This window comes from Sinohyriopsis cumingii, chromosome 8 (genome assembly GCF_028554795.1).
Source record: "Sinohyriopsis cumingii isolate HCF-2022 chromosome 8, ASM2855479v2, whole genome shotgun sequence".
In the NCBI taxonomy this organism is placed as follows: Eukaryota; Metazoa; Mollusca; class Bivalvia; order Unionida; family Unionidae; genus Sinohyriopsis; species Sinohyriopsis cumingii.
In genome coordinates, this window is record NC_142968.1 from 11,677,867 (window position 1) to 11,704,620 (window position 26,754).

At 40.6% G+C, this 26,754-nt stretch overlaps 1 protein-coding gene across 1 annotated transcript; it reads right to left on the reverse strand.

Annotated features, from left to right (window-relative positions):
- Positions 1-1,729: 1,729 nt before the first annotated feature.
- On the reverse strand, positions 1,730-26,754 carry LOC149792978 (uncharacterized). Its single transcript, XM_089966266.1, has 2 exons — positions 25,606-26,754; positions 1,730-1,988 (listed from the first exon to the last, which is right to left on the reverse strand). The coding sequence occupies exons 1-2, from the start codon at positions 26,528-26,530 to the stop codon at positions 1,816-1,818; spliced, it is 1,098 nt and encodes a 365-aa protein (XP_089822392.1). The 5' UTR covers positions 26,531-26,754; the 3' UTR covers positions 1,730-1,815.

Below are 26,754 nucleotides of genomic sequence, written 5' to 3' on the forward strand. Positions count from 1 at the left end.
AACATATAGTAAAATTAATTGTGTTATATGTCCTGCTCAAACACCCAGGATGGAAAATGCATATGTAGTGTAAGCGTGTTCTTATACTTAGAGAAGGTTCGCACTAAATTCCTGTACACCTGGAGTGTTGATGGCTTTGTCAGGAGTGACCTCCATCCCAATCAGTAAGCTATATCACATGCAGTTGCGTAAATTTTCTGATTGCCATTGATGGTTGCTGACAGGCTCATCTGTCGCACTATCTCCTGGGCCGGGATTGATCAGTCCACTTCGTTCTATTTTCTTTTCAGGCCAATGCTTTCGCCTGCTTCTCTCTTTCCTCTTCGTATGCGCTCTTGCTTTACAGACTGCTCAGGCGGCCTAGTGGTTAGAGCGTCCGCCTCGGATGCGGGAGGTCGTGGGTTCGATCACCGGTCGAGTCATGTTGTTGTTGTTGTGGGGTTTAACGCCATTTTTCAGCACGATAGGCTATACATGGCGGCCAGTATTAATGGTGGAGGAAGAACTCGGAAAACCCGGAAAGAACCACCGACCCACGAGAAGCTACTGGCAAGCTTTCTCACATGCCCACATTGGCTGAATCTTAGACTCGAACCGCCGCAGACAGAGGTGAGATGGCAGTGATCCGTAACGAAGAGCGCTTTAGACCACTCGGCCACTCGGGGCCCCCGGTCGAGTCATACCAAAGACTTACAAAAATGGTACTACAGCTGCCTCGCTTGGAGCTCAGCATTAAAAGGTTAGTTACTGATCGGCCTGGTGTCAAGATAATGGGCTAGACATCACTATAAGCTGCCACACTGCAGACATCGTAGCGATATGACTGAAAAATTGTTAAAGCTACGTTACAAATCCAAATCACACACGCACACACACACACACACAGCGCCTACTTGTTGGAGGTCTAGTTGGTGTCTTATTCTTCCTTTGTTTCCTTCCTTTTCTCCTGTGCCTTTGTCTGTGTGTTCGCTTGAAATGGTTCTACTGTGGCAGGGTCAGATTGGGACTCCGGATCCCAGATAACAAGTAATGACAGTTTATTTCCCTGTCTCGCTCAGCCCTTCTTAAACGATTTCCGTTGTTGTTTGTATCTTCCAAAACCAGGAGTTACTTAGTTCGTTTATCCCGAGCCCTAGGGCTCCATCCAGAGACACCGCTGCTGTGGCCTAAATGGTTAGAGTGCCCGCCTCAGATGCGAGAGGTCGCGGGTTGGAACCCCGGCCAAGTCATACCAAAGACTAATAAAACTGGTACTAGCAGCTACCTCGATAGGCGCTCAGCATTAAGAGGTTATTGTTATGACTGGTAGGACTGGTGTCAGGATAATGTGACTGAGTGGGACATGATGCTACATGTTTGCAGCATGATGCCTCTGTGCAAGACATCACCCTTCAGAAATCAAAGCGATATGAAAAGTTTTAAAACTACGTTAAAAAATCCAACACACACACCACACACGGGCCATCTGTAACCCTACTCACAGAAATACATTCAAAGCATTTAGGGGAATCATTGATTGATTTCTGCCTTTTCACGTCTATCTCGATCCGTGATCCGTTCATCTTGTTGTTTTTGTCGCGCGTGACCGAAGACCAAACAAATAAATTTTTCCATTCACGTGCACCCATCTTGCCATTCACGTGCACCCATCTTGTTATTCACGTGCACCGGTTGGATTTTGCAACGCTTACACTTATCTCATTCCCCTTAATAAATAAACAAAAATGCATTTTAAAGTCGTACACATTTGCTTTATTAACACTTTTATTTGATTTGCAAATAGGCGCTTACAACCACAGATTCTGTAAATATTGCTCAGGATCGCGGCTTAATCTCTCTGCCGTTAACATCTATAATTACCGGTTGTTCTGGGAGATCTTCGTATTCTGGTTTCCAATGTACCAGTAATGGATCCGGGTTTCTCTTGTTGTCGTTCCTTGAATAATGTAATCCTTGTTCCTTCCAGTTGATTGTTAAACCTGTGTGGCCTGAAAGAGACAAACAATTATTAAATACTTTACACTAACGACATATGTGGATTTTTTTTAAAAAAAATGACAACTTTTAAGAATTATGGATATGTTGTAGAATATATTTTCGCTTTCTTCTGGAAACGTGACATGCACAAATCGTCACTACATTTTATATTTTATTCTTTACGTTACCAACATTATTGTCTAATAAACTGTGTTATTATTCGATTCTTTTCCACCAAGAGTGATTCATACAATCAAGTTTTGTTTAGACACCCGGGACATAGTATAGCTATGAACAACCGCATACCGTTCCCTTTACTGATACTAGCAACTGCAGTTTAGAATTCCCAGGTTTCTTTGTTACTTACATGCTTAGCTTACATGTAATAAAGATTCAGCCACACACACACACACACACACACACACACACATATATATATATATATATATATATATATATATATATATATATATATATATATATATATATATATATATATATTTAAAACTTTCGAGTGCAGTTTCCAGTAGAGGTCTGCGTGTGTCAGAGATTAATTAAGATATATGCAACAACAAACTATGTAAATGTTAAACTCCTTTTACTCGCTAAGCCATTCTCAAAGGCTAAATCGCCAAATAGAGACCGACAAGACAAATAATAAACATTGAAGAATACGTTTGATTTACAACGCTTTATATGATAAAGGATTTAGAAGAACTATTATTTCAAACTTTGTATATCGATTCTTACTGGTTTGAACTCGGATGATAAAATGGCAGTCTAGCTGATTTTGACGCGGTCTATTCCTTAATTAAAAATATAGCTATAGACTGGATCCCAGATAATTCTATTAATACTACTACCAACAGGAACTATTAGTGAAGTGTTCCCGCCATTATTGTTAAAGTTTCGCTAAAGCTAAAAGTTGACTTTTGGTCCTCCAATACAAATACTAGCAATTGAACCCAACGCGGTTCCACTAGATTTCTTTCACTGAATACAAAATATTTAGTTTTAATTCTAGGTCCAGAAATTTACAAATGAATTGGGTGGGAGTATCTTGTACGGTTCATGGTTCATATTCTTGTTTACACGGATGTATCCTTTCATTATGCGGTATGTGGCCCCAGGGGCCGAATGGTCGAAAGCGCTCGTCTTTACCGATCACTGCCATTTCACTTCTGCCCATGTAGGTTCGAGTCTCATTGTGCAGCATATTGGCGTGCAGGAATGTGATGCATAAGGAAATGATCATTGTGTCTAATGACAATCGTTCACCTGTTTGTCGTACTTTTATTCTTGTGAGATAATCGGTCGTAACCTTAAGATAGGATGGTAAGTTTTGTGGACTCGTGGCTTCAATAAATTATCCAAATTGCTTATGGTAGAACCTGGCTTTGCTCAATTGTCTAGTTACTTCAATGATGTGTCTTCATTATTCAAAACGATTACTCGTGTCTGTATGATTGATATCTGCTCTATTTCTCAGTCGGTATAACTCGTGTCTGCATGCTTGATGATGATATCTGCTCTGTTTCTCAATGGGTATAACTCGTGTCTGCATGCTTGATGATGATATCTGCTGTATTTCTCAACGGGTATGACTCGTGTCTGCATGCTTGATGATGATATCTGCTTTATTTCTCAATGGGTATAACTCGTGCTGCATGCTTGATGGTGATATCTGCTCTATTTCTCAATGGGTATAACTCGTGTCTGCATGCTTGATGATGATATCTGCTTTATTTCTCAATGGGTATAACTCGTGTCTGCATGCTTGATGATGATATCTGCTCTATTTCTCAATGGGTATAACTCGTGTCTGCATGCTTGATGATGATATCTGCTTTATTTCTCAATGGGTATAACTCGTGCTGCATGCTTGATGGTGATATCTGCTCTATTTCTCAATGGACATCGGGTCTCAACCTCTTTTTTGCACACGTTTCAACATTTGCTGCCATAACTGAAATGTTTTTAAGTGTCGTCTTCAAATGAGGTGATGTAAACTACTAGATTATCAAATGATCCGTTTTGGTGGGGTGCAACTACATTTTTGTCGGAATATGTGTGTGTGGCAGCAGATATTCCCATCTCGCTTATTTTTGGGCTGCTGGGCGAAAATGGTCACAGTCTCGCCCTGCCACTTAAGTCTAGAGTGCCCACTTCATCATAGTTTTATTTCTGCCTTTGTAATTGATGCTTTTGGGAAATTAAAGACTGTGTACGTAACAGTGAAAGGAAGTTTCGTTATGAATTTTTACTTTTCTTCCTTTAACGATGATTTGTCTTATTGCTTCTAGAGGACCTTTGGTAAATTAAACGTTCTCCAGAACAGTGATTTTGTAGCAGATTGAATCTTTTAAGTTCTCCTTCAAAATTTAGTTTTACATAGGATATCGAGGGATCCTTTGCAATTTCGAGTAATAAGTTTTGAGTGCCTCTGTATGGAACCTGAAGCTGTTTCCCAGTTTAGGTTACCGATGGTAGATGTTTTGACAGCATACTAATGGCTGAAATTTCCCTTAAGTAGGTGAGTGAGTTTTATGGATGCATCGTATATATATATATATATATATATATATATATATATATATATATATATATATATATATATATATATATATATATATATATATGGATGTATTTTCCTCTTACACCAACATCCCACAAGAGAGAGGTATCACAGTCTGCAAAGAAGCACGAGATAATCGACCTGATCCATCCCCTCCAACGTTATATCTGGTCAAACTTTTAATACAGGTTCTCAAGTTTAACAATTTTCTATTCAAAGTATTATTCCCACAGATTAATGGGGACTGACAATGGGCACTAAATTATCTCTTTCGTATACCAATATTTTCACGTGAAGGATAAAGCAAAAAGCTTCTCAACGAAGCATTATCTTTCACCCTACAGTTCAATTTATATCGGAGTCATCGAACACGTCCAGTATCTTTTTTGGATACTGCATTTACCCTTCAGAAGGGATGATAGAAAATTACCTATACTCTAAACCTACCAGTGGTGCAGACCTGTGAGAACGGGTGGGAACGGCGTTTCCTTACTGTTTTGCGCTCGCCTTTGTCACCCCACCCACCCACCGAATCTGAGTAACATGCGTTCGCTCACTTAGTTTTTTATCACTACACCACTGTAACCTACTCTCATCAGTATATTTTCCCTACCAGCTGCCCCCCACCCCATAATAAAAAATCTCTCATACGGTATGTGCATTCGAACCAAATGCATATGCGCCGATCCTGTCACCTTTGAAATAGACTAGGAGATCTCAAGGTGCGCATTAGAAGGAAAGGATACAGAAGAAGCTACATTGAGGAGGCTATTAACAAAGACTACCCAAAAGAGGAGCCCACCTTAAATATAAAACCAAGAAAACAAGCAAGCCTGTCCCTTTCGTGCTAATGTTCCACCCCGATGCCTCAGAACTACAACAGATCATACGTAAGCATTGGAACTGTATGGAATCGTCAAGACGTTCCTATCGTCGCTTACCGTAGACCATCTGGTACGTACTAGAGCAGGGGTGGGCAAACTACGGCCCGCCAAGGGCTTTCATGCGGCCCGCCAAGGGTTTTAATGCGGCCTAGGAACAAGTCATCATTTGCACCAACTCTGTTTATGTTACTATGTTTATCAAATAAATGTGCTTCTTTTGAAGTTTGAATTTAAGTTTTCAAATATTAACAACATATTAACAACTGAAAATTAATTAGATGTAGCAGCGGGGGGGAGGGGGGGGGGCGAATCCGACATTTTGTCCAATCGTTATTTTGCTTAATTATTACTTTCTGCACCCAGCGGATCCGGTGTAGTCAGCGCCTGGTAAAAAAAAAACGACGTCGGTCCATCCTACACGACGGTGACGTCATTTGGTTTAATACACTTTTCTGCGCGTCGATCCCAGCGTCGTCAGCGTCCGGTAAACACAGCGACGACCGCGTCGATGTCATTGCCCCCCCCCCCTGCTGCTAAGGGGCTATTTACAATGATCTTACAAACAGAGTGATTACTAACTCCTCCTCTTGTAGATCAATTAGGTTATTTGACTGATCGGTAAGTCTAAAATTAATTCTTGTTAAAAACCGATTACGGCATCGCATATAGACCGGATTAATTGGGCTCTCAACGATTAAGAATCCGGGAGGGGCTGTTGGTGAAAATGAATAAAGGATATACCCCTGTTGAGCTTGATTTGATTGCTTGGTATCTACCTGGTAACTCCCTTCGATAACATCACACACTAGATTGATTGCTATCACCGATGCGACATTTACGTTGTATGGAGCAATATGCCTACCACCATCTCCGTTATCGTGTTTGAGGATAGTTGATGGACCGAAAAAATGATTAAGAGACTTTCTTAGTTCTGGCGCGTTGTATCCTGGAAACTTGAAATCGGGTAAATCGGCTTCTGTGATATTATCCTCGGTTAGGAATTTTTGTTTATTACCATCGCTGTTAGCGGATATTATTTTAACGATTCGTTCATTGATATATTCCATGTCTGATATAAGTTGATTTAACACCTCAACGTGTTTTCGTGCTTTTGTTTTCCGTAGTTGTTTTAGTTGAAATTGGTAATTATGATTAATCTCGATAAAAAAAACTATCTATATCATTTAAATTAACTGTGACCACGGCGGACGATTCAGGAGTTTCCTTATACTGAAAATACCACTGCATGGCATTCCTGTCTTGAAATATAAACCAACTGGGTAATAACGTGCTTTTCATAATAGACAAATCATCTTGATAACTGGTAATAATTTCATGATACGATTGCGCATTTGTGTGCAAGTCCGCGGGATTTCATTAGGTGGATTCATGGGCCAACCTAGTATGGTTCTTATTGAACTGTTATAAATATCAACCATATACCCCGGTGTGCTTATTTCAATCGTCGACGATAACGTCGGTTCATGAACCGTAATAGCGATTTTTGATTCTTTTCCTGTGATCGATTTTATCCTGCGTTGAAATTCTTTATTGATTTGTTCTACTTGGTATGACCCAGTTGGTATTGTAACCTCATTCCAGTCTGGGGTCCCATCGGGTTGATTTGTCCATGCAAAAACCAGCGAGTTATTAGGTTGTTGTCCGTTAAATGCTTCCGCTCGGATATTAGGCCAACTGTGATATACTCGCAATTTTGCCAGCGCTATTTCCTTCACTGGAATCGGAGAAGGGAAGTTTACACTGAATTCTGGCTTCGTTGATGTTATCGATATCATATTTGTTTGTACCGGAGTGGTGTTCTCCGCGATTCGTTGAAGTAATTGAAACCCTTCGGGGTTCAGCGACATTATTATTATTCGTCGTTTCTAGTGTTTAATTTCAACACCGAATATTAACAACCTGCTTGTTTTCAGGAGGATGCTTTAAGCCCATTGAAGTGGTTTCAGGAGAATGTTTTAAGCCCATTGAAGTGGTTTCAGCCACGTGGTTTCCAGCTTCCAGTTGAAAATCCTCGATTTTTGACATCGCGGAGTCATACAACTGGACCATCGTGGAGAATTCATCATCGGATATAAACGAATTATCTATCGCCAACGAGATCAACCCGGATAATTTCGAGTACGCGTCGGATACTATTTGATGTTTTACTGTATACTCGTTGAGTTTTTTCTGAGAACACGATGATATCTTTCTAGTGATTGCGTTGGCGACTCCAGCAATTGTTGTCGCCGCGGAGATAGCGATTGGAACAGCGATCGGGGCCATCATGGTCACCGTGGATAAAATAACACCGGTACCGGCTACTATACCCGACACCGAGTACACGACCGCGTCGATGGTGGTTATTTTTCGACGGTATTTTTTTATTTTTACACGGTATTGTTCGGAAAGCGTTTTCAAATTCGCGGAGAATTCTTTTACGGTATTGAATCGATATTGATGTGACGTCGGTGATACCTCTGATTCAATTACCTTGGTGGTCATTTTTATTTTAAAAGAGCTAGTGTTTTTAATTACTTAGATCCGCTACAAATTCCACACACCATGTAATGTCTGCCCCGGTTAAATTTCTATCAACGGCTTTAATTGTAAACGGTTCAGTTGCGTCCTTGTCTATAATTGTTAATATTGTATTGTTAAACCCGAATGAACTTGACGATGTTATATTAAATTGCATTATTGAAACCAGTGTCAATCGATAAATGCCCTTAACAGTTGCGGTGATATTTATTATATCCTGTGTAGGAGTCCAAGTTAATATTCCATGCCGAATTGTGTATACTGTGTTGATGGTGTTCCCATGAGGGATTTTTTTTTTTGTCATTTCCGGTAGTCTGTTTTTAATCGCTGCAACATCATTTTTGACTGTTCCTATTTCCAGTGTATGCACGTATAAACCCCTTTTGTTCGTTGCAACATCAGTTTTGATTGTTCCTATTTCCTGTATATGAACGTATAACCCCGCTTTGATCGTTTCAACATCAGTTTTGATTGTTTCTATTTCCTGTCCATACGCAGTGATATCATTTATAGTTATTGTAATTTCATCCGGTTTGACATTTTTTTTACCAAAGAATTTATCAATGGTGTTATCAGCCCTGTTAAAATTTTTTCGTAACATGTAAAATTGGCCCGACAGCGTTGTAAACTCCGAAATAGTACTTTTTATCCCCACAAGATTCGGTTCGGTTACCGTCGGGGTTCCAAAAAAACTAGCAGTAGTGAGTTGTATATCGGTGACAGACTTTTGCATCCCCTCGAACTGATTTGCTTGCGCGTTAAATTTATCATACAAATTTTTTAACGAATCCGACATGGATATATAATTGTCGCCAAGTGTACTTATTTTTCCATTTATCGTCAAGATGGATTCACCTGATTTAAGTCGTCCGTCATCGGTATACAACACGATATTGTTCTCGGCGGCATCACGCTGTCGTATTAAAACGTCATTCAGCGACACATTACTGGATTTCAATTTACCCTGGCGGTCTTGAAATACAACTATTTCGCCCGGGTCAACACTGGTTAAATTTAACGTATCAGCGATTTCATCCTCGATTAGTTTTTTTATGTCATCGGTGGCGAGCGTTTCCGTGGATGCTTTCAGCGCCGAAACCGGTCGTCCCCAGATATCAATCATTATTATTGTAAAAAAAAACAGTGTTTTTAATTAACCCGCCGGGCCTCTACGACCCCACTAGTGTATTCGTTTACAACCACATGAGGTGGTTTCCGCGATGATGAAATCGCCGCGAGTACGTTCAATACCTCACGGCCGCATATCGGTGGGTCACTTAATTGTTGTGTTGGCAGCGTGGAATAAAAAACCGGGGCTGAACACGCCCGGATATACCGCATGAACTCATTTGGCGGGGCTAACCCGTATGAATCAAAATAGACGATCGCACGCGGATCAATTGCGTATGCAACCCAATGAGTCCCCGCTCCGGAGGATTTATCGAGGTTAATTATACCGGTTTCAATATTCCTTGGTTTTGTCGGTAATTGATCCCTCATAAAAACACCTCTGAAGTTTTTTATCGCTAACGCGTTTGCGGCATCTATTAAATCAAAATTAGACATAGGAGTCATTAAACGGTTCCCGGTAGTCTTAGACCCTTCCCCGAGTACCATGAATACGGGGTTCCCGGTAGTCTTAGACCCTTTCCGGCTACGGGTCGTTTTTTTTATAGCCTTTCCCGGTTGCCTTCTTCAATGCCATTCCCGCCGCGGTACCAACGGCTCCTAACGCCGCCGCCTTCGCCACTGCTGGGGCCGCCGCGGCAATCAACGCTGGAATCGCAGCTAACAGCGGAAATATCCCACCGGTCTTTTCCATGTTTTTAATCGCTGCGGCCGAAAAATCTATTTGAACGCCCTTTTTATTCCTCATCGCATCATTGAAATGTTTTATTTGACGCGCCGTTAACGATATCTTATGATTACCACCTGCCATCTGTGACGGCTTCAGCGTTATTGTGGTTCCACATTGTTTAGCCGACTTTGATCGTAATTTCTTGACTTGACCATCGGTCAACTCTACATCGACAACACTATACGACATTTTTATTGTAAACGCGTTTATGTTTTCAATTACATGTTTTCCACTGGTGCATCAACGATTCTCATTCGTCCACCAACACCTTCCAACAGCATTGATTTATCGCTGAGAATGACAGCAACCGCTCTATAATTAACACCACCCGGGTCTATACGAGCTCGGAAGTGTATATCAACGACGGACTGTCTCGTTAAATCAAGATGTTCCAACGAAAAGTAATAAATCGGATACAGGTTTTTAAAATCAAGTTGTGATATTTGCAAACCGGTGTCAACGTTTTGATCACGACCCATATATGACAGCAATCGATGGTACACACGTGCGACATGGTTGTTGTCGTAATTAAGCTGTATATCCTCGGATGGTTCCTGTTGTCCGTTTATTCTCAGCGAAACCTCCCTGACTCCTAATCGATCAAATATCATATGGCTGCGTTCTTGATTACCCAATCGATCCCTATTCTGTAGCGCTATAAATATATGACGCGGGGCTGAAACGCCTTGTTTTGATGCCAGGTGCCATGTAAATGTATCGCCGACATTATCCTCTTTAGCATCAGTTGTTACCGCTAGCCAACTCAACAACGATTTTCCCCCCTGTTCCATAAACGATAACAATCGTGCTTCCGTGGTAACTGATGGAGTCAACACCGGCATCCACAATGCTATTTTAGTTAAAATGACTTTACCGGCAGCGACACCAGCATCACGCCATATTGCATTGTTATCATCGCCCCTTCGCGATAGCGCAATTGTATGCTTAGCCCCATAGATAACTTTTCTGACATTTCTACAAAATCCGAATATGTGATGGAGTGGAATCGCGCATGAAAACTGTCGGCGTTGTCCTTGTAATGTTGCTACTCGTGTTGCAAACCCGAGATTAAAATCATCGTTAGTACTTCTTATAACAGTAAATTCAGCGAGTGGTTTTACTCTGCGGTCTGGATGGTCTGCTTCAGCTTGATTATCAACTACGGTATTTCCTTTCATCAGCACATTAATGTACTGAATATGATCAGCGTTATTAGTGGTGTCCTTTGCGAACATCATAGATGGGCCCGCCGATCTTGTATAATCATCAGAATATCTCGCTAGCCCGATTATCGTTGTTGCAACATCAACATCGTTTTCTATTGATTCAATTTCTCGTCCGTCAATAAGATATCTGGCGCTCTCAAATAACGCCATGATACCGTTGTTGACGAAGCCAACTCGAGTACGACCGTCATTTGGGTATGGTGCATTATCGGCGACATTTGTTACAAGTTCTCCCTCAATTTCGATAAACGCTTCACACGGCAAAAAATATTTACTGGTATCTTGGACTTGAAGTTCAATTCGCGATCGTAGATTCGGTTGCATTGCATGATAAGAATAATATTGATAATCACGGACAGAATCATCCCTGCGCACTGGGGCGTCCATATCAAACGCAGGATCAGCGGTTTGCGCAAACATTTTATTATTTATCATGTTGATGTTTAATTCATCAACGTCGTTTTCGTCGTAGGCCACTTCCCGCTATCGCGTTCATGAGCGCGTTGGTTGTTGCATCGGTGGATGACTGAGCCGCCAACGACTCTAGTTTTTCTTCCACGGCGTTATTTATTACTTTACTGACATTTGCAGGCATCACTGTCGTTGATGGCATCACCGGTGGTTTCTGTTTTCTTTTTCTCACCAACGACATTAGTTTATCTCGTGCTGCAGAAAACGCCTTTCCGGCAACATCTCCAATAGCACTAATACCCTTATCACGAATAACATCAATGGCCTTCATTCCTAATTGTTTGGCTAACGGCGCCACTTTTGGAGCCATTCTTGTAAATAACCCCGCAATGGTGCTACCGAGACCGTCTCCGTACCACGCGCGGTATACAGGCAATCGTGAGTTTACCACGTAGACGCTGACTGGTTTATCATGGTTGTAGTGTATAATCATCTTTATTATAAAAAACACCAGTGTTTTCCAATTAGTGGTTGGTCAATCGCTGTAATGACCGTGGTCCAGGAGTTCGTCTATGAGCGTTCGATATACATTAATGTCCATGATACCACCGGCAAATAACCGCCTGCAAATATCAGCGGCCTCATTGATTATTTCCGGAGAGTTATTTCCGGCTCGTTTTCCTCCGATTAGTATTTCTAGCCGTGATATATCACTGAGAACACTACCAGGACAAGTAACGTCTTTACCAACAGAGTACCCTTTTCCGTGTTTTGGTCTTTCACTTTTTACTTTATTGTGGAATATTATATAATTATTATCACGCGGTGGTAATTCATTTTTATATTTATTTGCCAAATACACTATTCTTGTCCAGTCCTTTAACGACCTTATATTTTTCTCGTAGCCGCTATTGATATGCTCATCTCGTGTGTCCTTAGCAAAATTTGTAACAGTAAAATCAACTAATTCTTCGTAGCCGAGATTTCTAATTTTATCTATTGTGCTCTTTTTAAGCACATTACGTGGTATATTCCCCTCTTTCTCTATTTCTTCCGGTATTTCTTCTGGTATTTCTTCCGGTATTTCTTCTTCTGGTTCTCTTGCGGTGGCGCCTAGTTCTTCTTCATCGGCTATTGTAACATAAGGTTCTTGTGGGTCCGTTATAGCGAGTGGTGGTGGCCTCCGTGTTGTAGCAACCGCTATTTTCGCAGGGAGTGTTTCCAGAGACTTTTTTGTTTGCTCGGTCTGAGCCGCTATCTTTTCAAGCGCACCGATAACAGGCACAGTTGCCGCCGTAACATCTTTGGTCGCTTTAGTTACCGGAGCAAAGAGCTGTTCGCTTCCAACAGCAAAATCAGTTTGTAGTTGTTGCCGCGTTTGAAGTTGTTTTCGAACCCTGTCTCGTAACGGTATGAACTTTTTAAGCGCTACTAGCCGCTCTCTGGCTAGCCGAGTAGTAAGTGATTCGCCTACCATTATTGCAATTGCTCCGTAATTTCTAATTTCCCGCCGAGTGTGGCGGGGGGGATATATCCTAGGGGCTCCACGGAGTTTTCGTCTATAATCCTTCTAATGTTTTTAATTTTATTAGAGATTTCTCGACGTCGTTCAAAAGCCTGTCCGAGTTTTTTTCGTACTGTCTCAACGGCAGTAAATAGTCCAATAAATGCATTTACGTCATTGCCATACAAGTTTTCATTGATCGTATATTGTAATCGCTTTATAAAAGAATACTCGCGTGGCAGGGTATATCGACCTTTCTTTGATTGCTCGTTAATAATTTCATAATCGGACAATATTTTTTGGTTATCAAGCTTATCAGATAATACAATTCCTTGATTTTATAATTTTAAAATCTCGGTTAATATATTATTGATGTCTTCGATATTCATATTCTTATAAAACATCTTATTTCTAATATCAAAAAAAAAATTATTTTACAAAATGAACCCCGCGTATCAATCCCGAGGTGTGTTAACATTCGATGAAACATAAAACAGAATATTACAGTTGTTTGTAAAGACAATTTATTCCATCAGTTTCCTTCCGGAAGAAACAATTTATTAATTGTAATAGACTGTAGCGTTCACACTGTCGGTAACTTTGTCACTCGGTGATATAAGATCACGAGTTATTCCCCTTTGATGTTACATATGAAAATCGAATTCTGCGCCCGGTCTTTTTTGAGATCGCTTAATTTTGTATTCCTTCTGCAACAAATTGTACTGCGGGCACACAAATATCAAAATATCTACTGGCTTCATTCATCGACTGAAAAGTTTTTTCTTCGTGCGTTATTGTATCAAATGACTTTACGGGTTTTGCTTTTTTTGAGTATTTACCGGTTCTGCCTTTTTTGGTATTCTGACTTTGCGAGATAGCTTGCAAGTTTATAAGAGAATTATCAGTCTTATTATTATTAATATGATCAATCACAAACCCATTCTCGATTAATCCGTTAAATACTTCAAATACAATCCTGTGAACATAATAGCTTTTTCCTCCCGCAGTAAACATCAAATACCCGCGATTATTTACGGTACCAACCGGCTTCTTCAGTCTGCGGTTTCTAACAACGCCGTCGCGAGATGCCTCGTAATTAACGAGCACAGGATGCGGCTGAAATTCTTGGTTCATTTGTATAATAATACTACTTGTCTAATTCATTATTTGGTTTAATTATAAACCTTGCAATGTAGTCCTGAGGAGTTTTAATGACTGAATCAGCGGTGGGGTCAATGACAGCGTTTTTTATTCGCTTGTCGAAATAACGTTTTAACTCTCTGTATCACTTTCCTCCACAATTAATACACAACTGTGATTTTCCTCTTACACCAACGCGGCAAACCAAGCACGGTAGGGGGCCAAGAGAACCATTACGAACGCTTTGTAAATGATACCCGCAGAATTCACCTCTACATGATTTATTGCACGGGGTTGTCGACCCAATCATCAACCATTTGCAGTGATTCATTATACTATATTCTTTTATTTAAATACTTGTTTTAATTATATGGAAGAGTTTGAGAGATTAGCAGCAATTAAGCCCTGGAAAAATATTAAGTTCAATCTCGATAGAGTCCTCAAGGACGCACCAAAAGCGTTAATAAACGATAGAACCCTGTTGAATAAAATACGCGACTGTATCAATGAATTCAAGCGTGATGGCGCATCTCATAGTTGGTCAACATTTCGAATTGATGGCGTTGTTGATGCTACCATGAACGACAACCGCGCAGCAACGATAATATCACAATTTGACGGTAAAAGGTATTTCTTCAGAGTAAAATTCATTGTCCGGGTGGAATCAGGTAATTGGATCATACGTGATAAATTTGAACCGGTTCTCAGCGACAAGAAAACAGTCATTGTTAGCCGCGACTCCAAGCCGGGGCTGTTAACCGGAATTGACAGACCATACTATGAACGAGCGTATCCTGAAACAGCAGTTGTCTATGGAATATACCCGTTAAATAAGAAACCTGATATCGGAAAACTAGCGCCGATGAAACAGTCAACGGGGATAAATTGTGTAGCAGAACGAGTAATAGAGCATTTTACAAATGCGTGTCGAGGAAATAAACTGACCGATTTACGACGTAGCAAAATAAACCAATGGGAGGAGACAGTGCGCGAGCGAGGAGCAACCATCAGCGACATAGCGAGATTAGAAACGTCGTTGAGATTTCCAATAACCGTTACAACAATAACCGGTGAAGTAAAATATGAATCAAAGTATAAATCAAAGGGAGCCCCAATCAAAATTATTGATCATAACGAACACGCGTGGACGCCCGCGGTCACAATATTTCCACGGGATAGAACAGTAAAGTATATCCCGGGGGAATTCCTGGGAGAGGATAGTTTTCTCGCGGAGAGGAAACTATTTGATGCTATTGCCTGCTTGTGTAAAAACGACCCTGTATCAGTGTGGTTACTTCGCAGCGCTGAAAACGACATGGATACCTTTGATCAGTTTGTAAGACCAAACGGTGAATTATATCGCACTGAAGCATTTCACAACAAGATGAAAAAACCGCCATGGAATTTGAAGAGCATGATGAACAACTGCTAACAAATTGTTTTACGATTCCATCGGTTGCGGCTCATGTTGCAGCAAGGAAAAATGCGTGGAGACCAACGCGCAAGGAATTTCTACCGGATGTACAATCCAGTTGTTTGGAATATTATCACGGTGGACTATGGAACACTGAATACAACCGCGACGCTATGATTTCCGTTGATATGGTTGCCTGTTATCCAGCGAGTTTTCTCGGGTATGGATCCGCCGCTGGGTACTTTAAACGATTTGGACACCCCAGACATGAAATGACTCGTGTTGCTATTAATGGACCACTGCCTGATTTTGATTTAACCGGATTCGCTCGCATAGTATCATTTGAATTCGCGGCAGGACTTCATCGCTGTTGTTATATTTGGATCGGTAGACACATGGCTGAAAAGAGATGGCTTCCAATAGCGCTGCTACGGTATATGATTGATTGTAGCATGCTTGTATCGTTGATTGTCAGCGACGCAATAATATCATATCGGGCGCAGACTGAAGTCTGGTTACCAGAACCAGAGCGTCTAGATAGCATAATTGACGAGTCCAGAAAACACATTGATGCCAACGAGGAATATATCATCGAATGGTCCAAAAAGATATTCAACCAACGAAACTGCGAGGCAAAAGATCTCGGTAGAAGAATAATTGGTAAGTTCACACAAGGTGGAAAAAACTGCGACTACAAACGATATTGCTCACGGCTCATTATAGATGACGCAGAATATGATTTCGTAATCAAGGACGCAGTGGCAAAAAATAGATACGTGAACTGCAAAACAGCTTTCTTGTCCAATGGAACAAAGTTGGGTACAGTTGTTACCGACAGCGATGGAGACAGCCCCGCGTATCCACATTTGAGGGCGTCTATGCTGGGTTACGCCGCTATCAATTTATTCTCGATGATAAATAGATTCCCCGACACCGCGGTTAGAGTAGCCGTTGATTCATTTTACATAGACGTAAAGTACAAGGGAAACTTAGCCGAGTTTACTAGTCCGGACGAGAGTTGGGGTATATGGAGAATTAAAAATGAAATACGACGCGATTATTCCCCGTCAGCAAATGTCACCGTTGAAAATAATTACTTACGTGGTGATAATTTATCAGAATGGTCTAATGCACCACCGTGTTCTGATCCAATTTGTAAATATAAAACAGTTTATTTAAGCGGCTGTGGCGGGTCAGAAAAGACGACTCGGGCAATTGAATTATTTCGAACGCGGGCAAGTATAATCGTGCTTACACCGACCCATAGACTAGCGCGAGAGATAAAACAACGAAATGTTGACGCCGTTACTTATCACAGCTTTTTTCGATACAGCGGCGGTGAGTGGACTCCTGATCGAATGGGGGAAAAATTTATTCCTGAGGTTATCATCTGGGATGAGATATGTACTGTTTCGTTAGATACTTTACAAATGTTTCTTGAGTGGTTGCTGCGCGCGAATACAGCGGTAATCATGTGTGGCGACCATGGCCAACCACCACCATTTGTCGGCGAGGGTCCACATGATTGGTTAAAGAATTTTGTGGACTATTATGAAGAAACCGATACTGATTACCGAGCACTTGATGAACAACTGCGCGAGGTTAAAAAATTAATAAGATTACAGCCGGATAGAGTTCAATGTGAAATAATCCGCGAGGTGATTCCGGAAACGCCGTTAAATGAATTCTTGGAAACATGGAGACCAAACGATTTGATTGTAGCGAGTAGAAAGATAGTCAGAGACACACTTCAGCGGAAGTTGTTTGCGTTGCATAAGGAAAAGTTTCCAACGCGTCCAGTGCCGTTATGTTATAGACCCGCGGATACACGGCGGCAAAACATTGAAGTTGAAATCCCGGGCCCGACAGCGTCAGGGATAGAAAAACAAATTCTTGTGCTGAATGATATTGTGCTCGTTGATATCAGCGTCGTCGTTGACGCGCTACGTGCTGATAAATCTCCGTGGACGCTAGGATACGCAACGACAATACATTCCTCGCAGGGATTGACTATCACGGATACAATTGTTTGGATGGTTGATAATCGCATCGAATGGTCAAATCTAGTCTATCTTGCAGTGTCCCGAGTACGGAGGATAAATCAGCTTCGAAGAATTGTTATTGACGAAGCCACCGACGAAGCCGGCGACAACGATGGCATTATTGATGCTAGCGTCATTGATAGAAAACTCTCGGGTTACCGCCAACAGGATACAAAAAAACAGCGGCGTTTTGATATTGATGCCGAATTAATAATTGCGTTACGACAACAACAGAATAATCACTGCGCGAGTTGCAATTGTGTAATGCGCTGGCGTTATTCGGATAAAGACGCTCGCCAATTTACCGTGGACAGGATCGATAACAGTCTCGGTCATATCCGTGGTAATGTGAGGTTAACTTGTCTTGAGTGCAATAGACGCAATGGCGCTAGTTAAGACCACGCGGGGGCAATTGAGTATCGTCAGGTATCACTTGTAGTTGCTCGCGTGTAAACCCCCGCTGTGGGGCAGTTGAATCCAGTCTATAGATCGGTGGTCTACCAGTTGATCGTGTTATCGTTGATATGTTATGTGTGGTAACACTCCAAATAGGATCAGTAGCTCTTTTTTTACCGCCTTCAAGCTCTCCTGGTTCATACAGATATCTAACAGTGACATCGCCGAGAATCGGCTTGGAAACGCTATCTATTTTTGATCTTCCGGGTATATACTTTTTTTTAATCGCGTCGCTGGGCTTCATGTTGATTGCTCGGGTAATCTCGTTATTGAACGCTGCAATTACGCCTGGTAATCTTTTAACCCATTCACGAGATCGTTTTTCTTGGATGAATTCCTTCGCGTATTGATACCCAAATAACCGTTCAGCAAGAGTCCGATTGAATCGTTCAACAATTGCCTGATCACGATGTAGCGCAGTATGACCTCGTCGTATCGCGACGCTATGATGTTTCAGCGTTGATAAGACAGCGCCGCGAAATTCATTGCCAGGATCAACTTGTAATAGATTTGGCCAGCGCAGAGGACCCCTTCGATAAATCCGCTCAAACGCATCGGCTACTTCAGTTGCTGACTTTGTTTTTAACGGCTCCGCTTGTTTGTATCGACTCGCAACATCAACTACAGTTAGCGCGTATTTGTAACCGTTGTCATGCGGCAGAAATAGTATATCAGCTTGATTAACTTCATTAGGTACGCTGACATCAAAGCGCGAAAAGTTGATTTGTTTAGGCGGTGGTAGATAAATTTGCCATATAGCCTGTTTGGATAACCAATTAGCCGCAACGGCCTTTGTTACCTTTGCAGCGCTTGCGAGTTTACCAATTGCGGCCTTTCCTTTCCAGTATCCTCTTGGAGAATAATAGATGGATTCCATGTTGTTATTATAAACGCTAGCGTTTTCAATTACCAGCGCGAGAAGCTCCGCTTCCAATCATTAATTTACCTTTCATAGCCGATTTTACCAACCATGAAGCCAATTTTTCTTTGAATGATTTATCAGGAATAGCATTTAACGCGTGAATTAATTTTACATCCGCGATATGACGCTGTTGCAGATCGCTACTTTTGTAGTAAGCAACATCATGAGCATGACACGCCTTATCGATAGCGTTTATTGGATACTCACCGGGTTTGGGCTGATTTTGATCATTGAGTCTGCTATCTAATCGTGTTCCGGGGCCACAGTAGCTATATCCTGGGAGGTGCTTTTCTCCTGGATACTTTGCCCACGGTGTTCCGGGGAGTTTTGATAACTTGGCTGCAATATCACCTCCTCGCTTTTTTTTAAAGCATCCCCGGGTCTAGCAGAAATAAATCTAAATTTCTTTGTACCGCATTGTACACACTTACCAGTAAGTGACGATCTGTTATTTCTTGTTGTAACGGTTGTCATATCATTTGTGCCAGTACGCACTCTACACTTCACACAATATAGATCCATAATTTATGTATAGAGATATGAATATAATTGATTTTTCGGCGACTAAAACGAGAGAACCAGTTAAGCATGTTGCAGCGTTACCAAACTCGATCCGGATGATTATCATCGGACCATCTGGATCCGGCAAGACGCAATTGTTACTCAATTTAATAATGAGATGGATGAAGTGGGATAAGTTGTATTTAATCGCCCCTAGCGTGGATGATCAACGATGCTACGAGGTGTTGAAAGATTTTAACGAGAATGCATCAGCGATCGCTGAAAAAAATGTTATTGAGTTTATTACAGATATCAATGATGCACCAGGTATCGATGATATTGATGGCGACGTTAACAATCTAGTCGTGTACGATGATGTTATGTTAGACAATCAAAAAAACCCAGCTAGGATATTTTCCAGGGGCAGGCATAAAAACACCGACGTGATATATGTCACTCAACGATACACTCAGATTCCAAAAGTAATCAGAGACAACTGTAATATTCTTGCTGTATTCAACGGCGTTGATACACACACGCTACGAAATATTTGGCAGACATGGTGCGGCGGTGACATGGACTTTAATGGTTTTCGAAACTTTTTTAGTCATGCTCAGTCGACCCCACATGGATTTGTAACGATAAATTTACATGATCCTCGGACACGATATCGTATCGGACTTGACCAAATATTCGGTTAGTTGTAAATAATTTTCATTGTAAATAACTTCTTAGCAGCAGGGGGGCGGGGGGGCAATGACATCGACGCGGTCGTCGCTGTGTTTACCGGACGCTGACGACGCTGGGATCGACGCGCAGAAAAGTGTATTAAACCAAATGACGTCACCGCCGTGTAGGATGGACCGTCGTCGTTTTTTTTTTACCAGGCGCTGACTACACCGGATCCGCTGAGTGCAGAAATATTAATTAAGCAAAATAACGATTGGACAAAATGTCGGATTCGCCCCCCCCCCCCTGCTGCTGATGTTATTTAGAAAAACCTGTTGTTTTTGCTATTTCAAATACTAATTATTTTACTTAATGAACTATGCGGCCTGCGACAAGGTGTAAATTTGTGTATGCGGCACTTGCACTGGAAAGTTTGCCCACCTCTGTGCTAGAGAAACTTGAAACAAGACCACAGATTCAGGCACATGCCGTTGTAAAACTTGCAGCAAACGTATACCCGAGACCATATTTTTTAGAAGTTCGACAACAGGAGTTAACTACACGATCAATCAGAAGTTAGGATGTCGCGACAATAATACAATCTATCTTCAGACAAGCAAAATCTGTGTCACTCAATATGATAGAGAAACCATTGATTTCAGAAAGCGAATGTATAATCACAAAAGCCACATTTGCAACAAATTCAAAGCGAAAGTCGCCAATCACTACAAGTCGAGTGGATTCAGCCTCGTCTCTCGAAATGTTACCGATTGAATAGAACTCACACGATGTTCTCTGACACGCTGAGCCACACATTTTAATGTGTCAGTGGCCGTGGTAGCGGCTTTGGTGTTTGTACCACACATCAGGGCAAGACAATACATTTTATTCTAAATATGTACTTGCTGTCATCCACAAGATTATTAATAATAGTCGCTGCTCGTTTGTCATTCATGGTGGAATCAACGAAAATATCATCGCCATCGATCCTAAATGTTGATCAAATATGAACAGCGTGATCTTGTACAAAGTAATTTTGGCCATTTTGATAAATTCGTGTAACTGTAACACAAATGGTGGTTGTTTTTTGTCACCTTGTAATCTGTCAAAGTCAAATCTAGTTGAGTGTTGTGGTTCCATCTCCGATAATCTTTTTCCTTCTCGTTTAAAAACTTGTCTCTGTCCTTTTCTCGTTAGATCGCCGATAAACTCTTAAATTTCTCTCGCGGTTAATAATTCGTTAATCTGATTTCATAATTTTTTTTTACTCCATCTTCGACCTAGGAAAAAGTGATCTTTATCCCTGTTAGAATAAAATACTGTTACATCCATTGCTTTGCAACAGTAGAATTAGTTATTGCTGTGGTATATGATGTACTTTCTTTAATATAACATAACTTTCCTCTAAGTAGAAAAACAATATATAATAGGTATGCCAACGGCGAACAAATACGTGCAGTGGGCTAAAAATCGGATCGGTAACTCCTTGTGGAAGAAAACTGTCGTGGAGCTTACTGCAGTATTCATATGATAAATATCAGACTTTGCAGTATCGGCCCAAAACCGTGTCTGATATTGGAATGGAGGTGAGAGGGAAAACACAATTATGTGTCGCTTGTGGGGGACGAAAATATGGCGCGCTAAGGAGAAAGGAGATATTCTGAGATAATGAAGATAATGTTAAAATAAACGACACACGAGACTGCATATAAAGATATATTAAAGAGAAAAATGTCGTGTTAGAGAAAGTAAAATATATGAGGGAGAAAGGTATTGATCTTGATGAATTTAAAATACATCCTGTCTTCGATAACTACGAAGCTAATAGAGCTGGTGCTATATGAAATAGCCGACTGAAAAATACTGTTGGAAATGTCAGTAATGTAGGTTACTTATCGATTCATGTGGCGACAAAACAACGTATCTTGCATACAAATATTTTTACGAGTGCTCTGGAGTTTCAATGGATGACGGTCTTATTATCGATCACATCAACTCAGACAGACAGATAACATACTGGAACATTTACAGGCAATCACCAAGAGCGAGAACTGTTAACGGGGGGAAACTACCAAATACTAAATATACAACGACCGGTTAAATCAGTAAATCTTGATACTGGCGAAACAAACGAATTTAAACCTATCTCAGCCAGTAGAAAATATTTCGGCATAAATCCAGGATTTATTCACTTTGTGGCAAATGGTATCGATAATTCAGCTACATCACAAAAATGTAATAAGAAAATAGAATTTATTTAAATTTGATCAGCATCGATACAAGTCTTGGATTGACGTTTATATAAAAAAAAAAGTATGCCCCAGATAGCCAAATTGTGACCGTGATTGATTCCATAGTAAGCACAGAGTCGCCCATTATTATTATATTACAACAAGGATTTAAGTACAGATCACTAAGTCAGCCAACACATAACAATTTTACTATATGCAGTAACGTATTTTTTTCAGCTACAGCGAACTGTCGGAATTCCAAATCGACACACAATTTAGTCATTCCACAGGTCACGTGTGTGTGTGTGTGAATGTGCAGCTGTGCGCGATTTTAATTTTAACGTAGCTTTAACAATTCTTCAGTCATATTGCTACGATGCCTGCAGTGTGACAGTTTATAGTGATGTCTAGCACTGGGGCATCATGCCGCAGATATGGAGCATGATGTCCCACCCAGCCACATTATCCTGACACCAGGTCGACCATTCCTAACACTAATCTCTTAATGCTGAGCGCCAAGGGAGATAGCTTCTAGTACCATTAGGTATGACTCTGCCGGGGATCGAACCCACGACCTCTCGCATCCGAGGCGGACGTTCTAACCACTAGGCCACTGGAGCGGTGGTCACGTGTGAAGTCAGGCAACTAATTGATCGTTAATAATAGCACACTGGGTTCCCACGCTCGGCATAGTTAATACCTGTTATGATAATAGAACAAGAATAACTTATAATGCTCAGATACCTAATATATTCTCTGTCAAATGCGTGCACACTAATTTTTTATCTGCAAGTACGAATGTACTTGTATAGTTCATGTAAATTATTTGACTATATTCTCAATAGAGACAGTGGCCGACTAGTTAATACATACGGACAATCTTTTGATCAACCTGTGGAAACTTACCTCACGTTAGAACCCAGGAGCACGGGACTAACATATTGTCGGCGTTTAAAACAAATTATAGTAGTGTGTGTTTGTGTGTTTGTGTGTGTGTGTGTGTGTGTGTGATGCACTGAAAAAAGATTAAATATCGTTGAATGGGTAATTGTAAACTAGTGAAACTTACGCCAGGTGCACTCGCTTTCCCCCAACCCAAAATATGGTGTTCATTGTATAGCACCCGGGGTTCACTAGGGGTGTGTGCTTGATTAAATGAAAGAACTAAAACAACCCTGAATCTCTAAATTGTAATGCTGTACTTATCTATTTACACACAGTGGAGAAAGAAAAGAAACCCAATAACAATTACCCAAGAAAGTCAACATATACTCAACATATATCAACATGCTCTCAGTTATTTTCTATTGCTCAGCTTATCAAAGCAACATTACCACAGGTACAATCAACAATCGTACAAGCCTCGGGTAGGCCTTTAGATCACTAATGAGTCTACGTTGCATAACTGAAAATGACATGTTTTTTACGTATCAGATTACAAAAATGGGGCTTATTTTGTTGGGTGCGTAATTCCAAAAGTCGACTCAATTTTTTTGTGGTCATTTGACCCCCTCCGGCTGCTGATACATATTTCCGAGAATAGTACCATATATAGGGGTTTAGTAATCAGTGTGTGTGTGTGTGTGTGTGTGTGTGTGTGTGTGTGTGTGTGTGTTGAAAATAACTTATTAACCCGTCAATGAAACCCAATCGAGGCTCATTTCTGTATTGATGGCGATAAATCAAACAAATAAATTAGATTTGCACTTTAACAGCAAATATTATATGTGCTCTTGAGACCTTGTTAGAAGATACTGAATTTCTTCCTTGCACAGAACATGCTCCTATTGCTACATGGGTAGAGGCATTCTGGTTCGAATCCGACAGGGTGGCTAAGTGGTTACCGTTTCTTGGTCGCGAGTGAAATGGTCCGGGTTCGAATATCGTTCAGACCTAGCATATTCAGTCGATGTGGAACGTGTCTGGGAAAGACGTTTTAATCAAATCGCTTCAGTGCAGTGTAAACTTCCATCTGCTGATTTGCTGTTCAATACCAATCAATCAATCAGTCAATCTAAATTGTCAGTCGATATTTCAAAATCACAGAATTTGTTTCCAAATGCATTTGTCTGGCATGAACTGTGATGAACATAAGGCTTCTTGGCGAGTAATTCACACATGCAGATGGGAATTTTAATCTGCAGATGATATTCTAGTTCCTTTGACCTACCATTACGCAATTATGGTAATCCTCCCAGGGTACCTAAAAGGTCTGAGCTACCGTTGCTAGATTCAGCGTAATCGTATAACTTTATATTGTGGTCTTCCTCCAAAGTTATCTAAAAGGTCTGACCTACCATTAATAGAATGAGAGTAATAGTAAAACTTTAGAGTGTGATGTTTTTACCAAGGTACCAAACCGGCCTGACCTACCATTATTGGACAGGGAGTAATCATTTATCTTTAGATAGTGGTTTTAATTCCCTGGGTACGAAAAATGTCTCACCTGCCATTACGGATTTGGGGTAATCGTATAACTTTAGACAGTGGTGTTCCTCAAAAGGGTATCAAAAACGTCTGCTCTGCCTTACTGAATTGGGAGTAATCATAACGTGCTGATTCTTATGCAAACATATCCATGACATGATATATGCGAGATTCTCGTGCTCCATGCGATCATGATTTAGAGGTGATCAACCCATTATGGTCACATCAAGGAATTCTGCTGAGGTAATGAAGGATTAATGTACCAAAACTGAACAAAACGGCACCTGCAAACGAGTGGGATGTTCCTGATACCACCACAAACGTCACTGAAAATCTGAATTGGTTTTTCTTTTGCTATATTTTAAGTGACTAAATACTATAACGTGTACAAATGTCTTGCCTAGAAGGAACTGGACGACTATAAATTAGTATATTGCAATTAGGAGGAAGTTTTAAAATAGCTTTGTGTTTGTTTTTCTTTTTTCGTTTCAGGATCACAACGTCATTTCCTACCGGGGTTAAAGTATAAACACAAAAACACAACTTTTGAGAGCTGAGAATACAAGCCAAGGAAACGGACATAATGTAACTGGGGCTCGTATCAAAAGTTATTTATTTGTCAACTCGTCCTCCTCCCATAAAAGCGAAACATAACAAAACAAAAACGAAACTAAACAAATACAGAAAGAAACACAAAACACAAAGCAAACCAACAGCAATTTCAATGTGCAAAGTATCGATATATAACTTAGCAGACACATGTCCAGATCGATTTTGGGCGATTTGTATATGGATATGGAAAGGAATTTTGAAATAAAAGAACATACCTTTGAAATTACTGTACATGGTGAACTCTTGATTAATCCAGGCGTAGTATATGAACCACATCGACCACATGCGATCATGCTGACCTTTTGCTAACTGTTCCTTGTACCACGCACTAGGATGGATTCCAGGAACAAATGGGTGGAACTGGGGATCTCTCCTTTTCTCCAGGTACCAATCTGAAAATGCACACCAATTTCTATTATTCGGCGAAAATCCCCACGTTCCTAGTACGGGATAGAGAAAGACTTTGTGTGTTTCATTCACGTTCAGATATCCATGTTGCCTAGCGCCATGTTTAATGCTTATTCCTTGAAGAGAATATCCGTTCACGTAGGAATGATGATCATATTTCATGTGTACCTGTTTCAACCACTTGTAGAAATATGGGGAAACTGTGAGATCATCTTCGAGAATAACTGCGAATTCAGAGCTGTAAATGTCTGGGTACCATGTTCCTATCCATTGTCCGTATATACCAACGTGGCAGGTTTGATTATGGACGTAATACTGGCCATGTCGGAATGTAAAACCTTTGGCCACTGTGTATGTAGTAGAGTCTATGGTCCCCTTCTTCGATCTATCAATCCAAACATGAAGAGCGATTGTATCTCCAAAGTAATTTGCATTGTTTAGGGAATCAAGAAGACGACAGAGTGACGTAGCTCTATTGTACACAATCACAATGATCCTTAAATTCACTTTGTTGTATTGCACCGTTTCAAACTGAGCATCTTTGAATTCGTCGCAAAAGTGTGAAACCTTAATTATTCTCTCAAACTTGTTATTATGTTTTTCACGACTCCAAATGACATATTTAGTTATATTGATATTGAAAATACAAAGAACAGATACAGAGATAAAAATAGATAGTACCACAAATTTAAAACCTTTTGGTTGAATTTTACACAATTTTACCCCGCTCATTGTTACGTCGTACTGTAAGAATACAATAACTGGCCAGGATTTAGAGTACAGAGTGTAACGTGCAAAATTGAATGCCCAAGGGCGTATTATTATTATACCCCCGAAACAAGATGTATTCAGTCAGGTGTAACAGAAAGGTTTTCAATATCAACTAGCAAGATCAGATTATATAATGTCCTTTCTTGAATTTACCTAAGAACTACAAAGGTACTGGTAGGTATGTA